Genomic DNA, 15,677 nt, shown 5'->3' on the forward strand with positions numbered 1-15,677 from the left:
TCTGTGAATTGGAAGTGCTGCTCTGTTCCTTTTCTTTCTCTCGCGCTCAGTTCTGCAGGAAAATTTGAAATATGATGCGCTAACTTCTGAGGTTTACGCGCTGGATGATGGACTATAAGCGCCAAACTGGGGATTGGATGCACTATTCTATTTACTGCATGTGCTACTCTGTGTTTTGCTCGCGTCGAGACCTACAGGAAATTATTAGTGGAGTCATGCGCTAAGAAAATGTCTTCACACGCTAAAGTATAGGGCCCACGCGCTAAACAGTGAGCTGGATGCGCTAGACTGTTGATCAGATGCGCTATGAAATGTTGCTGACGCACCGATTCCTATTTCCCGCGGACCTGCAAAAGTCATTAATTTGAAAAACCGATTTGTTATTTGGGGTCGGGCCCCACGGTGGGCGCCAGAAATGTATGCAGGAAAAGTGGGTTGATAAAACTTAAAATGTGAAAATATGACAAATGACTTATCCACACACACACACACAGGACTTCTTGATGCAAGCTATGGAGTAATAACGTATTACTCAGCTTCCCAAGGAGGGTCCCATGGTTCTCTATCTCACAATGTCCCTCAAACCAATGTTTTGCTCTCAAATCACTGAGCAAAATGGTTTAGGGATGGCATATGCAAGAACGAGGGATGTTTTGATTGATTTTAGTATGAGATGTGTTGTAAGCTATGTATGATTCTAGGAATGCAATAAACTAGATGATAAGATGACGAGATTAGTATGGATACTATCCTAGCATGATATATTTAATCTATGATTGAGCTAAAATGATAAAGAACTTATTCTAAACATGCATATTTAGTCTAATTTCTGATCTAAAAGAGGCTAAATGGTGAGCATATATGAAATGAAAGCTTGAAAGAATTTGAGCATAAGTGTGATGCTTCAAATTTGAAAGATGATTCTTAAGAATGGAGGAATGAGAGCTCTATTTATAGCACAAACAGGGCAATGGATGGTCAAGATTGAATGGTTTAATCAAGGGCCAAGTTTGAAAGTTGGGGATCCATGTGCACAATTGGCACCAATGAAATGGTGATAAGTGTCAACATAGGATTGCATTGAGAGAAGAGGTTGGAGGCATTAAAGGCCTGAGAAGACCTCATGGTTATCTAAAGGCTAAGGGTCAAGTCTAAATTAAGATTATCCACTAGATTAAGAGTTAATCCAAGGATAAACCTTTGTGCAAATGATTAAGAGATAATCATGGTCAAAGCATTAATGGCCTGATGAGACCTTTGGGTTGGGTAGAGGTTGAGTCAAAACAAATGTTTTAACCATGTGGGAGGGTTTGAGAAGTGACTTCCCTTTGCTTAGGGATGTGACAAAATTTAGAAGAGGGGTTAAGTTAATTAGAAGTGATTAGAAGATTCTAGAAGGGATTAGGAAGGGGTTTGGGATTTTGCAAGTGGATGGGGGGATAATAGGATTTAATTGAAATTATTTAATTCAATTTGGTTGCAATTTGGAGAAATTAAATAAATTAGATTTATTCAATTTGGGATAACTATTTAATTAAATTTGAATTTAATTAAAAGTGGATAGGGGGGATTTAATTGAATAAAATGATTTATTCATTAAATGGTATAGTGAATTTTATTTAAATAAATTGAGTAATTTACTTAATAAAATAGAAGAATGTGGATAATTTAATTAAATTGGATTTAATCAAATAGAGAAATGAACATAAAATATTCATTTGGAAATGTGGTCATTTTTATACATCTACATATACATGTTGGGTGCTCTGGGCTAATATTTAAAAAATGGGTACCATTTCTAAAAAAAATAAACAGTTTTAAGAAATGAGTACCTGCTATTTAAATTATGGTTGCTTGTTTCTTAAAACTATTTATTTTTAAATGATGGGTGCCCATTTTTTAATGATAACAAGTGCTCATTTTATTTTTTTTGCCTTGGGATCTCGAAGCATAATGGGTACCCGTTATTTATAAAACAAGTTCCCATTTCTGTCAACATTTTTTATAAGGCAAAAAATTCTCCTAGAAGTGGACTCAATTACTTTTGGGTGCCCATTTTATTATCTTTCAAGAGAGGTAAAATTCATTGTAGATTTTATTTGATTTTGTACGTGCATACAAAACGCATCAACACTCCCCACATAAAAAAATCATCTTGCAACCCATCTATGTCTTGTGCTTTACCTCCTATTAGACCCTTTATGCCTTGTTTGAGATCTTCCTAAGAGAAAAGCTCAATCAATATATTGATTATGAGAGGGATGTATTTATCTTTGATCCAATCATAAAGAAGCTTTGCATATTCTAACCATTAGACATTTGTGATATAATTCTTTATTTTTTTTTCACTATTTTGTAGTTCCCTTCTAAAAGCCTTTGAGGTTGTGTTTTCCAATAGCTATTTTCTCTTTCCCTCTTATGTTCACATATCTTTCATTTTATGCTTGTATCAATTTCTCATAAGTTTTATTGTTTTACTTGTTCATCCTACAATCTTCCAAAAGTATTTTTTTAGCCTTGCACTCCTCGTCATACCATGGGATAGCTAGGAAAATACTTGTATATTTGAACTCTTAAGCCAAGACCTTTTGCAAGCTCTTAATACCTTAAGAATTAATTGGATTAACTTACAAGGTCACTTGCTTTCCCTACTACACAATCCTTTGTATTACTTTTTGCTTCATGAAAATGTTTCTTAAGGGTTATCATGAATGCTTTTAGATTGGAGGTGAACCTTTTGATTATGATGGGGATATTCTCTTTATTGGTTATTTATGAGAATTGCCAAAATTAACAATCAATGGTTATGATTAGATTTCAACTTAATAAGGTGTTCCCTAATATTAACTCCATCAACCTTGAAGTAGAGCCATAAGAACAAATAACATAGTCAACCACACTTTAACCCTTGTATGTTTTACAAGTAGTATCACCTAAATTTACCATGCTCCTATGCCATTGAATATAACCATGTCGTGCAAACTACACAACCCTAAAAATTATGCCCTAAATTATGTAACACCCACATTTCCATCTTGTTATATTCTTTATCAAAGCTGACGTTCTTCTTTCTCTAGCCATAATGGATTGTTTCCCCTCCCTCTTGGCTACTCATCTAGAGAACTTCATTGTTGGTTGTCCTTACACTAATGTCTCTTGTTGAAAATATTTCCCCTAAGGAGCTAAAATTGAAATGTCATTTTTTAACAAAGCATAAATGTCTTCATTGCCTAATTTTATTGTTCACTCTTTTTCTTTTATGTTCAACTATATCTATTGTTTTTTGGGGTCTTCTATTTCCACTTTTATGATTCCACACCACATTTCTCTTATTATTTTTATAATCCCCCATGCCCTTTACCATTTTTATTCCCTTTTCTCGAAATTGAGTGTTCCTTACACCTTTCAAAGTTTGGATCTTTGTGCCATCATGTTTGTGCATTCCATAAGAATGCTAATGTCTTTCGCATCTGCTATGGACTTCAACCCAAGTCCTCTTCTCCATGATAACCTCTATAGTTCCAATTTACCATGTGTAGGTACTCTAGGGGGCCTAAACCCCTATTTCTTGTGTGACAAGTGATAGCTAATTTGAACCTTTCTATTGTTCATCCATGCCCATTTTCTTGCACCTCTTGCTATTTTCACTTTCTCCCATTCCTTAAATCTTCTTGTTTATGGTCATGTCTTCATCTAGGTATACATGTCCCTTTGGAACGTAGTTCTTTAGAATCAAGTTCTTGTCTTCTATATTTCTCATGATAACTCTTACATACTTATTGCTTCCTCATAATCTTTTCTCAAATATGTTTGCTTGATTAATATGACCTACCTATACCTATTGGTCTTTAAGGAAATCCATTGCTAAAATGTTAGTCCTCTCTCTCACATCATAGTCCTTTAGACTGTTGATGTTGGTCTTTAAGGAAATCCATTGCTAGAATGTTAGTCCTCTCTCTCACACCATAGTCCTTCAAACTGTTGATATTGATATTTATAGCTTTGTCTTGCCTATCTTTTTCTTCTTTTATTTGCATCTTAACTTGTTTTCGTATGATTTCTCTTTGTTGGCTTGACAGATTGCTTACAACTTGTAATATTGGCCTCTTGGAGTTGGTCCTTAATTTATTTTCTTTTTATTTCCATGTTCATAATTGCAAATTGAATCTTTGTTACTTTCATCATGCCATTTTCTTCTAACATCTTTGGATTATTTCCTTCTATTGTTTTTAGTTGGTTTAAATCATGCTTTAACATGGCCAACTCTTAGTACCCGTTTTCCACAATATTATGTAAATTTAATACTTGTTATTTGAGTATTTTATTCTCCCTTTCAATTGGTTAGTTCTATTTTACAAATTCCTTTTGTTTCTAGAGTTTCAAGTCTCTTTTTCATGCTTATGAGCTTATTAACATATAGCTCCAAAGAATACATTATTGTCTTGGAATGCTTTCTCCCTTTTACCTTTGTTTGTCTTGAGAACCCCTGTCTTGCTTTGATTTGCCTATTATTCATCATGAATTGACAAGGCCACTTTATCTTTTCTTTCAATCTCACCTTGCTTGTTTTGCTTTCCTTCTATTTGATGCATTTTGATAGTGATGGATCATTGTTGCATGCATAGTGATTTTTTTCCTTTTCTATTTGCCTCACGTTTTGGATCTACCTATGCTTAGGATCCCCCTATATTGCTTTGCATTCAAGAAAACCAACCTTTCACCTATGTCAACTATGCTAGTTTGCATGTATTTTATCATGCAAGACCCCCATGGCCCAACTATTACCCATACCTCACGGTCAAGATTAGGATGTGGACTTGTAGCTAAAGACCTATTTGAAAATTGGAGACCGCGGTTCCAAGGAAATATTGGACCCTCGTAAGATAAAAACCTTGTCATTGAAGTATTGAACCATGCAACTGTTCTACATATTTCACAGGAACTACCTAGTTCTCTTATGGTGAGCCCCTGAAACCCCCAGGTCTATATTTGACTGCAGATCCCTCCTGTTGTTCGATTGTGTTTTGTTACGATCTTTCCCTTTTTGTGTTTTAAGTTCTTCTATGGTGGGCTCCTGAACCCCCAAGTCTATATTGACTGTAGATCCCTCCTGTTGTTCAATTGTGTTTTGCTACGACCTCGGTTTAAATGATTATGGAAAGAGGTGTGAGATATTTGAAAGTGTTACAATAAAATATATTGCAGAGGAGACAGTGTGAGGATTACCTATTTTTGTTGGACTGTGCCCTAGAGCCCATGCAATTACTGCCAACTATGCTTTCTGCCATTGATTGACACTTCTGTTTACCCTGTTCTTCTTTGTCTTGCTCTGCACTACAAACCTCACCTTCCACTTTCCAAAAAGTCTTGCTCACGTTCTGGAGGAGAATATGCTATCCGTTTGGAAAACCACACTACTTGCTGGAAAATCCTACTCGTGTTCTGAAGGAGAATATGCCGTCTATTTGAAAAACTACATTGCTCTACCGTGATCTAACTATGATGCTCAGTGCATCGCGATGCATGAAAATAAAATCTGGTTGACCTTGTGCTCCATCTCTGGGTTTTCGAGAGAGGCTTCACGGTTGCTTCAATGAAAGGCGTTCTAGAAGAACTAAATTATGAGATCTTTACAGCAATTATAAGTTCGAAAGGTTTGCCATGTCATCTTTACATAATCCACTCTTGAGAGTACTTAATTTCATTTTGCTTCGTTTGGGTAAAGCCTAAACGGCCAATACACTGTTTGTTATTGTAAAACTTTGACTCTAAAATAACAAACTATGTGCAGTTTTTTACTTTTAGGCTTTGTATTGAGCCTAATACAACCATAAGGAATGGCCAGTCCTATGGCATACTTTATATTACAAGTGCATAGCTGTTGAGAAGCTTAGTTGCACGGATCATGACAAGTTTGTATACTAGATCTTAGTCCCATTAGTAAATAGAATTGGACGGTATTGTATGACAAAACCACGCTTTTAATGGGATGGGCGATAACCTTCTTGTTTTTGAATTGTAGTTAGAAGTTATAGGATGTAACCAGCTTTCACAAGCAGCATCAAGGATTGATGCAAGTATCTCCTTCATGCCTGTGTAACACCTATACCTAAGTCAGCTGAAAGCCAGTTTGCTTGAATTCTCAACTCGCTCCCATAATTTTCTATTCTCCTTACAAAATAATGTTTTATCCAAACTATTAGATTCCTTCAACTCTGTAGAATTTTCAGTAATCTGTCTCCTGCAACAAAGGTGTGCATCTCTTTATCAATCTCAATCCAACTGCATCCAGGAGTTTTTTTTACTCCTCGATCTTTCATCAATTTTCTCACCTTTTCAATCTCATCCCATCTGCCAGCTACAGCATAAATGTTTGAGAGCAGCACATAAGGTGCTGTGTTTTTAGGGTTCAATTCAAAAAGATGTTTTGCCACAAATTCTCCTAAATCTACGTTGTTGTGCATTCTACAAGCACCGAGCAAACAACTCCATACAGCAATATCAGGTTTTATTGGCATTTTGTTGATAAAGTCTTGTGCTTTTGCTAGATGCCCAGCACGGCCAAGAAGATCAACCATGCATATATAGTGTTCCATTGCAGGTTTGATGTTATAATATTCATACATACAATGGAAATGTTGATAACCTTCATCGACTAATCCTGCATGGTTGCATGCAGACAAAATATGAAGGAAGGTAACATGGTTTGGGTGCACCCCAAAGACTTTCAACTGTTCAAAAAGATCAATGGCCTCCTTGCCACAGCCATAGATGGCATATCCTCCAATCATTATGTTCCATGAGACCAGATCTCTACGATGGAGTCCGTAAAAAAGTTTTCGGGCTTTTTGTATATTTCCACACTTTGCATACATGTCTATAAGGGCATTCATAACAATGACATCAATCGAAAATCTGCTTCTGATTATTTCTTGGTGAATTCTTGTACCCTGTTCCACAGATGCTATATTTGCACACACAGGAAGTATTGTAGTGAATGTTTTTGGGTCTGGTCTCTTTCCCTCTACTTGCATTTGCCAGAAAAGCTTTAAGGCCTTCTCATAATGCCCATTATGTGCAAACCCTGCAATCATTGCATTCCATGAATCAGTGTTTCGCAGAGGCATTTCATTAAATAGTTTTAGGGCCACATCAAGAAGTCCATTATTAGCATTTCCTGTAATCATTGCATTCCAAGAGATTGGATCTCCCTGATGAATGCTTTTAAATAGTTTCCATGAGTGCTCCATGCACCCGCATTGTGCATACATATCTAAAAGAGCAGTTGTCACAAAGATGTCAGACAGAAGTCCATTTACAATCGCTTTTTCATGGATCTCCATACCCAGATCCATAGCTGCCAACTTTGCACAGAGTGGAAGAATGCTGGCCAAGGTTTTTGAGTCTGGCTTTACACCTTGTAAATGCATTTGTTGAAAACATTTCAGGGCTTCCTCACCTAATTTATTCTGTGCAAGCCCTGAAATTATTGTATTCCAGGAGACTAGATTTCGTTGAGGCATTTGCATAAAGAGATGAAGAGCCTTATCAACAAGACCATTCTGTGAATATCCAGCAATCATTACATTCCAGGAAACCACATCTCTGCAATATATTTTGTCAAATATATCACAAGCCTTTTGTAAGTTGCCGCATTTCGCATACATGTCTATAAGCGAATTCAGCAGCATGACATCGGATTGAAACCCATCTGTAATTAGTTTTCCATGAATCTCCAAACCCTGCTCTACAGCCGCCAGTTGAGCACAAGCCGAGAGAGTACTGGCAAAAGTTCTGGAGTCTGGTGCAGCACCTGCCAATTGCATCTGTTGAAATAACTCCAATACCTCCTCACTATAACCGTTTTGTCCTAATCCTGCAATTATTATATTCCATGAAATAGCGGTTTTATAACCCATTTCATTGAAGAGTTTCATGGCCTCATCAACAAATCCATTTTGCACAAAGCCTGAAATCATTGTATTCCACGAGACCGCATCTCTTTGAGGCATTTTATTAAACATCACCAAGGCCTCGTTCACAAGTCCTTTCTGTGCATACCCAGCAATCATTACATTCCATGACACAACATCTAGATGAGGACTTCTCTCAAACAGTTTACAGGCCTGGAACATAATCCCGCATTTTGCATACATGTCTATGAGGGCATTCACCAGAAGAACATTAGAATCAAACCCACTGACAACTATTTTCCCATGGATCTCCATACCCTTTTCCAAAGCCACCAAGTTAGCGCAAGCAGGGAGAATACTAGCAAAGGTTTTGCACCCAGGGTTCACACCTGCCAATTGCATTTGCTGAAAAAGGTCCAGGGCTTCTTCACAAAAACCATTTTGCGAAAACCCCGCAATCATAGCATTCCAAGCAACCATGTTTCGCCAAGGCATTTGTTTAAAAATCACGAGGGCCTTATCAACAAGACAATTATGCGAATACCCTGCAACCATTGCTGTCCACGAGACGACATCTCGTTGAGGCATTTTGTCAAACAATTCACTGGCATTCCGTACACCACCCCATTTTGCGTATGTGTCAATGAGCGCATTGACAACAACAATATCAGAAAGAACCCCATTTATAATGACTTTCTCGTGGATTTCCATAACCTGTTTGAGGGATTCGCATGCTGGAAGAACACTGGCAAAGGTGAAGTGATTGGGCTGCACACCAGTTCCTTGCATTCTCTGAAACAGCATCAATGCCTCCTTCAATGCTCTCTGTCTTACATAAGCTGAAATAATCACAGTCCACGAATGCACATCCCGATCAGTCATACGGTCAAAAGCTCTGCGAGCTTCCGCCAGAGTTCCACAGTTGACATACATGTTGACAAGGGTGTTTTGAACGATTATGGGTGTCTGGCTTCCCATCTTACAAATGTGGGCATGAATGAGTTTACCATCTGCCAAGGCCTTCTTAGCAATGCAGCTCTGCAAAAGATAGAGATATATAGATGGAGAGTATGAAGCCACGCGACATTGCATAATTACAACCTGAATGTGACCCTGATTACCCAAACAGCTCTGAGATTCATGATTAACATTAGGTTTTGCAGGAATTGTTTCAAGATAAAAACGGAACAGCAGATGTTGCATGAATGGCACTGGCAATGCCGATTCCTCCTGCCCAAAATTGAGGGACAATTATTTTAAAGTTGTTTTATTTAACGAATGCGACCAGTGTTGTCTATGATGTTTAAGGTCTCACTCTTCACGATCTTTTAATTTTTGTTTTTATTAAATAAAAATATGACAAATAGATTAAAATCAATCAATTACATATACTTATATTTTGTTTATTTTTAATTCAACTTAATGATTAAAATCTCATTTGATCTTAGAATCTAACATAATTTATTATATATATTTTATTTTTTCTCTAAAAATTTTAAAGCTGAATTTTATTTAAAATATAAAAATAAAATTATAAAATAAAGAAGTGTTATAAATAAATAGACATTTTATAGACAATTTATAAAATTATTTGATTATATATCAATTATAATTATAAAAGAGGCTATCTACAAGTGATAATGAAAGACTCAATATGTCAAATTAAAATCTTTACATCTATACTTAGAGTTCAACAGATTCTTCCATTTTTCACTTTGTAAGAAGAGGGGAGCTTCCCCTTCACGAGAGAACTCAAAATCGACTATTGTTTAGGAGAGAGTTCTTGTAGAATTATTTGATATGTAACTCTAAAACATACATTTTGTTTACAAGAAAAATTAGTTGTTTCATATACAACACACAACTATAATACTGTGCTATTAGGGAGATGATATAGGATACCATGTGATGAATGAACCTAAAATTCACTAAATCTAAATATTATAATAAAATATGTACTTGATCAAGGAATTGAAGTCTTTGGATACAATTTTATAGTTTCATGTTTCAAAAACAATAATCTGGCAAGACATTTCTCACCTACACAAATGAAGTTCAATACAAGTTTATCTCTCAAATTAAGTGAGTTATAAAGTAGTGTCAAAAATTGCACACCTTTGTGGTTTCACACTATCAAAACTTCCCTTTTAGCTTGAGATAAAAATATATTAATTGTAACATGTTGATATCAAAATATTTATTTGGAGATTTTCACGTTGCCCATCCTCCAAATTTGTATTGGACCCTTATATTGCAAAGGCTAGTCCTTTTTAGGATTGAAAAAAATCTGCTCTGCAACTTGGGTCTAGTTTTTCTTGAAGGTGATTGCTTGCACGTGTGCAGCCGACCTCACTCGATCCAAACCCTACTATTTGCCCTTCTGCATTTAATGCTCCTGTGCTTGTGGTGCAGAGGTACCTAAGCACGCAAGCATACCAGGAGGTCAAAAGTCATAATGTGAGCAATTTGATTGTATTTGAGTCATTCATAATGTATTCAGGTCATTTGAGTCCATTGAATCATAATATGTAAGGCTAAATGAACCATTTTGTCCAAAGTTGCTCAAGTTGTGCATTGAGGTCCTAATTGGTCTATATAGTCAAATTTGTATAAAAGAGTCATGAAAGGGTAAAAGGGTTGTAAAAGGTCATCTAAAGTCCATTTTGATGTATTTGGAAGGTGCATGTGAAGTCTTACAAGTTTGGAGTTCATATTCATCAAAGTTGTCATTTGTGGCATTAAATGTTATCAAGCAAAAACTCATGTATTGCAAAGTTGTAAAAGGGTGGTTGATCGATCTAAAGGTGGTTGAGTCATTTGTAACTTCCAAATATCTTATAAAAGGCTGAAATGGTCGAGTTTGAGGTGGTGGATTAGTTAGTGGGAGAATTGTATTGAGAAATCTACAAAACCCTTGATTGTCCCTTTAGTTCCTGTAGGGTTGATGGAGAGTAGGGTTTATATTGGTCAAGTTGAATGCATAGGAGGATTGTTGTAGAAGTGGAGGATGTAGTATTGTGAGATTTTGCCAAGATCAAGAGCTCAATGAAAAGTACAAATTAGAGAGACGAAATATAGGACAAGAATAAACTGTATTCTCATCAATAGATAAATGATCAATAGTTGTTGTTCAATGTAGATGAGCCTGCATATATAACCAAGGCAATATGGATATGTGAGCACACAAACATGACATGTGGCTCAATAAGAAACAAGGGTAGGTAGGAGATAGGTGTGGTAGGTAGAAGAAACAATAAAATATTCCACATGAGGTGGATCACCCACCGAAGGTGGAATTATCACTCCACAATAAGTGGATATGATAAAGTAGTAACAAGATCACACCATAAAAGGTGGAAAATCTCCTACACATGCTATCCCAATGTGGCACAAACACCCAAGTGTCTCATACCCAAACTACTATGAAATGCATTTCCTAAGTAAACTTAAGTAAGGTGTAATAATATCCATGATGAATAATTATTTACACCAATAGCCCCCCTTAAGTGCAACTTAGGGGAATGCACTTAAGTCTACAATGCAACTAAACATTACAAGATGGGTCCTGACTATGTTTCCATGTTAGGTTCCCATGTACAAGTGCAAATGCATGCAAACCAATGCAATGAAATATCTCACAAAGCGGGGAAAGAGAGAAAAACCCAATGGGAAAAAAACCCTCCCCCAAAAGAGAGATGAAAGCTATACAAGAGAACTCTCATAGAAGTATGTGAGGAACAAAACCCCATGTGAGGAAAAAGTCCCCCCCATATGAGAGAAGAAGAGAAGCGAGCTAGCCCCCCCTCAATGTAGAATTTGCACCAATGATAGAAGCTTGATGATGTATGAAGAAACTACTCCACAAATGCCAAACAACATTCCTCCCCTTAGGAAGAAACAAAACCAAAGGTGAATCCATGAAGTCTCCCCAATCATGAAGGGAAGATGTATGAAAAAAACTCATGATGAATGAAGTCTCTAAAAATTGCTCAAGTGCCCCCATGTCGACATTGAAAGATACCCCCTCCAAAGGTGGTAAATTGCTGCACACTACTGAAAAGGCACTCCAAGATCTAGTGGAGATGAATACAGAACAAGTCCCAAAGACTCACATGTCTCCTCCAAACATAAAGAGACCTCCTCCAGCTGCTATACATAAGTATCGACAATCATGTCAACCTCGAAAGAATGATCATGTAGAGAATGAACAAGAGGGTCACAGTGCTCCCTCGCAACAATTGAAGAAGGATCATCTTCATCAAAGAGAAGATGAATATCATCAGCGATGTCTCCCAAATCTGCATTGTAGGATTCCACAAACAAACCTACAATGTCTGTCAAGTACTCATCACATGAAACTGAAGCTGGAAGACAATGAATATCCTAGCGCACTAAATCACAAGAAGGCAAAACTATCACACTATCTGCATCATCAGGTGAAATAGGTGATGTGATATCAAGAGGAGGAGATGAAACACAAGGCTCAAGAACGGGGTCACATGTGAGAATCCCCAAGTTCAAGTACCCAAAGCTCTCCTTAAAATTTGAATCATCACAAGAAGTGTGATCATTATGTGTAGAATCATCATATGTGAAATCATCCTCATCAACAAAATCTGAAAAAGGAGTATAATCGAGATGCATGATCAACCACCCTAGTCGTAATGATAGCTCTAGTCTCCAAGTCTCTAATGAAAACTAACTCAAGTGTGAACTCCACAATTCCCTTAGTTGTGCCATGTGTGATTTGATAGATAGAAAGGAGATTGTTTGTCAAGTGGGGTACACACAACACATCATTTGAAGGAGTTATCCCTAATGGAAATAGATCCTTTCCCAATCACATCCATGTATGTATGATTGCCCATCAAAATCTGTGGCATGGTGCAAGGCTCAAATGTAGAGAACATAGACTACGAAGATGCCATATGATGAGAAGCCCCTGAATCTAGAAGCCATCTCCCTGAATCGTGACTTGAGGTAGCACAAAGAGCTTTTCCTTTTCTTGTCCCAAAAGAGTGAGTCTTCCCACTTGTAGAAGCCATGAATGCTTGCCCTTTCCCTTTTGTTTGTGAGGAAGTGGAAGTTGACGAATCATCCTTCTTGTACGCATTAGGAAAATCAATATTGTCCTTTTTGAGGATATGTGTGAGCTCATCAATCTTCTTAGAATGGAAACAACACTCCTCATGACCAACCTTTTTACAATAGGCACAAGTAGGTCTCTCCCTCTTTGGTGAATTGTCCCTCTTGGAAGAAGATGAATCTCCTTGTTGTGGAGAAGGTGATGCTTTGTCCTTAGGCTTTGATTGCCATTTTTTCTTGTTTGAGTTGTCCTTTCCTTGATTTCCTTTGTTCCCTTGACTTGCCACCAATGCTTGAGAATTAGAAGCCTTAAGAATGCCCATGCTTATCAACTTAGTTTGTTCCATTATCAACATTTTGGCGAAAGCATCAAATGTAGGCATTGTGTAGCTTGAACCCATTGGCAATTGACACTCATTGGATTCATATGTTGTCATTGATGGCAACAAGATTATGTAGAAGGCAGATACCGTTAGCTATCAGCATTGGAGTAATCAGGGTCATAACTAGAATAGACATCGACACTTATATCCAACACTTCAGTGGAGCTGACATCAGTCTGGGATTCGAAAAGTTTTATTTGTAAAACCATTTTGTAATTATTGTATAGGGCTGACATTGAATATCTTTTGTAACATGTTGTAAGCTGACATAAGGCATATTGTTTATAAAGGGTATATAAGTTAGTTTATTAGGTCATTTTGATATAGGACAAGAAAGTAGAATAATATGATGTGAAGGATATGTATGTAGATCATTTGTATGTGAAAGTAATATCATGCAATGATGAGTAGATGGTTTATAAAGCATTCTTAGAGAAAAGGAGATACTGGTAAAAGGATTTAGGGTTTATGAACTGGTACAGAACAAAGCTATAACTGGAACTCTTTTTGGCATTGCAGATGCATTTTGTGAGTTCACCATTACTGTTTTACCTCAGTAGAAGCTTGTAGTCAGTGAGACTCTTTTGTGTTGAGCAGTGTGCTCTAGGTAGTGTGCCTTTTTGCATGTGCAGGCCCCCATACTATGTAATATCTTTCATATGGCCAATGAATTGATATTGTGGGTCACAAATCCCACCGTGGTTTTTCCTCTTTGAGATTTTCCATGTATTAAATTATGTGTGTTATGGTGTTCATTCATGTGGCTGATTTATTTACTTCATGTTATATGTTTCTTCATTTACCAATTTATATGTGTATGTTGTAATAAGGTAAAATCTTATGTTACCGACAGAACACTGATTCACCCCCCCTCCCACCACCCCCCCTTGCCGCCCTCCCTTAGTGTTCTTGGATTCCTTCTATTCCAACAATTGGTATCAAAGCCTAGTGGTTCGGAGGAATTTTAACAACTTGAGGGAGGTCCTAAAACCACATTCATTGAACATGGCTATGGAGAAGCAAATTGAGATGGCACTTGAGGATTATGATGCTGAAAGGTTGAAGAACTTAAAAATACAAGATGAATTGAATTCTGCTAATGAATTCATTCTTATTCTATAAGAAAGTTTATCATCTGGTCAAGCTAGGAGGAAGGAACTTTTGCAAAACTAGGATGATGAAGAGAAAAATGCATTTAAGGAACAATGTCAGAAGCTGAGTCAAGAAAACATGCTTATGAAGAATGAAATGCAAGACCTGACTATGAGGATGTCAAAAGAAATTGAGGACATAAAGAAGAAGGAAAAAAATCTTGTTGTATCTTTGAAGAACAAATTTGAAGAATATGGAAGATTGGCTCATGAGAATGATATGTTGAGAACTGATTTGGTACAATCCCGAAATAATGAAGAAGAGCTTGAAAGACAAATAGTGGTTCTGAGAATTGATCTGACTACTGCAAGTGAGTATAAAGAAAAATTTAAGATTAGTATTGCACAGTTGGATGATTTATTGAGAAGACAAATGCAGAGTGATGATTCTAGAGGACTTGGATTTGAACAAGGCGAAAGCTCCAGTACTGCAAATGAAGATCAGGCAACTGATATGCAGAGGAAACTGGTAAGGCAATCTAATGCTTACAAATTCAATGGTAGATGCTTTGTTGTAATAAATTAGTCCATATGGATAAACAATGTAGAAATAGAGCAAATCAAAACTACAATTCAGTTCCCAATCAATGTACAAATTGCAAGAAATATGGTCATAAGTCAGAAGATTGCAGAATGAATGTTAAATGTCATGCATGTGGAATGTTTGGACATTTGGCTAACCAATGCAGATCAAGGAATGACATTGGATATGACAAAGCAATTCAAAAGAACAATGTTACATGTTATGCATGCAACAAAATAGATCATATTGCTAAGTACTGCAGAAGCAAGACTAAACCGGTTAGCAATGACAAAGAAAATGAGAAAGGAAAGCAGAAGGTAGATGAATTACAACAAGATCACACCAAGAGATAGGTTAGAAAGTCTAAAGAACCAAGTGGAGATGCAACTACATCGGTAACTACACCAGTAACTCCATCGGTACAACAAAACATTCCTACACCGGCAGGAAACTCAACTGGTAACTGAGGTAGACGCCTTAGGGGTTGGCAAATTCATTGCAAATCTTGCATATTCCCCATAAGAGATCTAGAGAGTTGTATTGATCATTGATGGAGGTTTATCTGACATAAAATTGTGAAACCGACATCTGGTAGGGCGCACCGCTAGGCATTTATGACAGT

The 15,677-nt window shown here is 36.9% G+C and overlaps 1 protein-coding gene across 1 annotated transcript; it reads right to left on the reverse strand.

Moving 5' to 3' along the window:
* Positions 1–5,516: 5,516 nt before the first annotated feature.
* On the reverse strand, positions 5,517–9,153 carry LOC131045126 (pentatricopeptide repeat-containing protein At2g13600). Its single transcript, XM_057978660.2, has one exon. The coding sequence runs from the start codon at positions 9,114–9,116 to the stop codon at positions 6,210–6,212; it is 2,907 nt and encodes a 968-aa protein (XP_057834643.2). The 5' UTR covers positions 9,117–9,153; the 3' UTR covers positions 5,517–6,209.
* Positions 9,154–15,677: the final 6,524 nt, after the last annotated feature.

Source organism: Cryptomeria japonica, chromosome 8, assembly GCF_030272615.1.
Source record: "Cryptomeria japonica chromosome 8, Sugi_1.0, whole genome shotgun sequence".
NCBI classification, from domain to species: Eukaryota; Viridiplantae; Streptophyta; class Pinopsida; order Cupressales; family Cupressaceae; genus Cryptomeria; species Cryptomeria japonica.

Coding starts and splice junctions, on each gene's coding strand:
- LOC131045126 (XM_057978660.2), bottom strand. CDS start 9,116: ATGCAACATCTGCTGTTCCGTTTTTATCTTGAAACAATTCCTGCAAAA.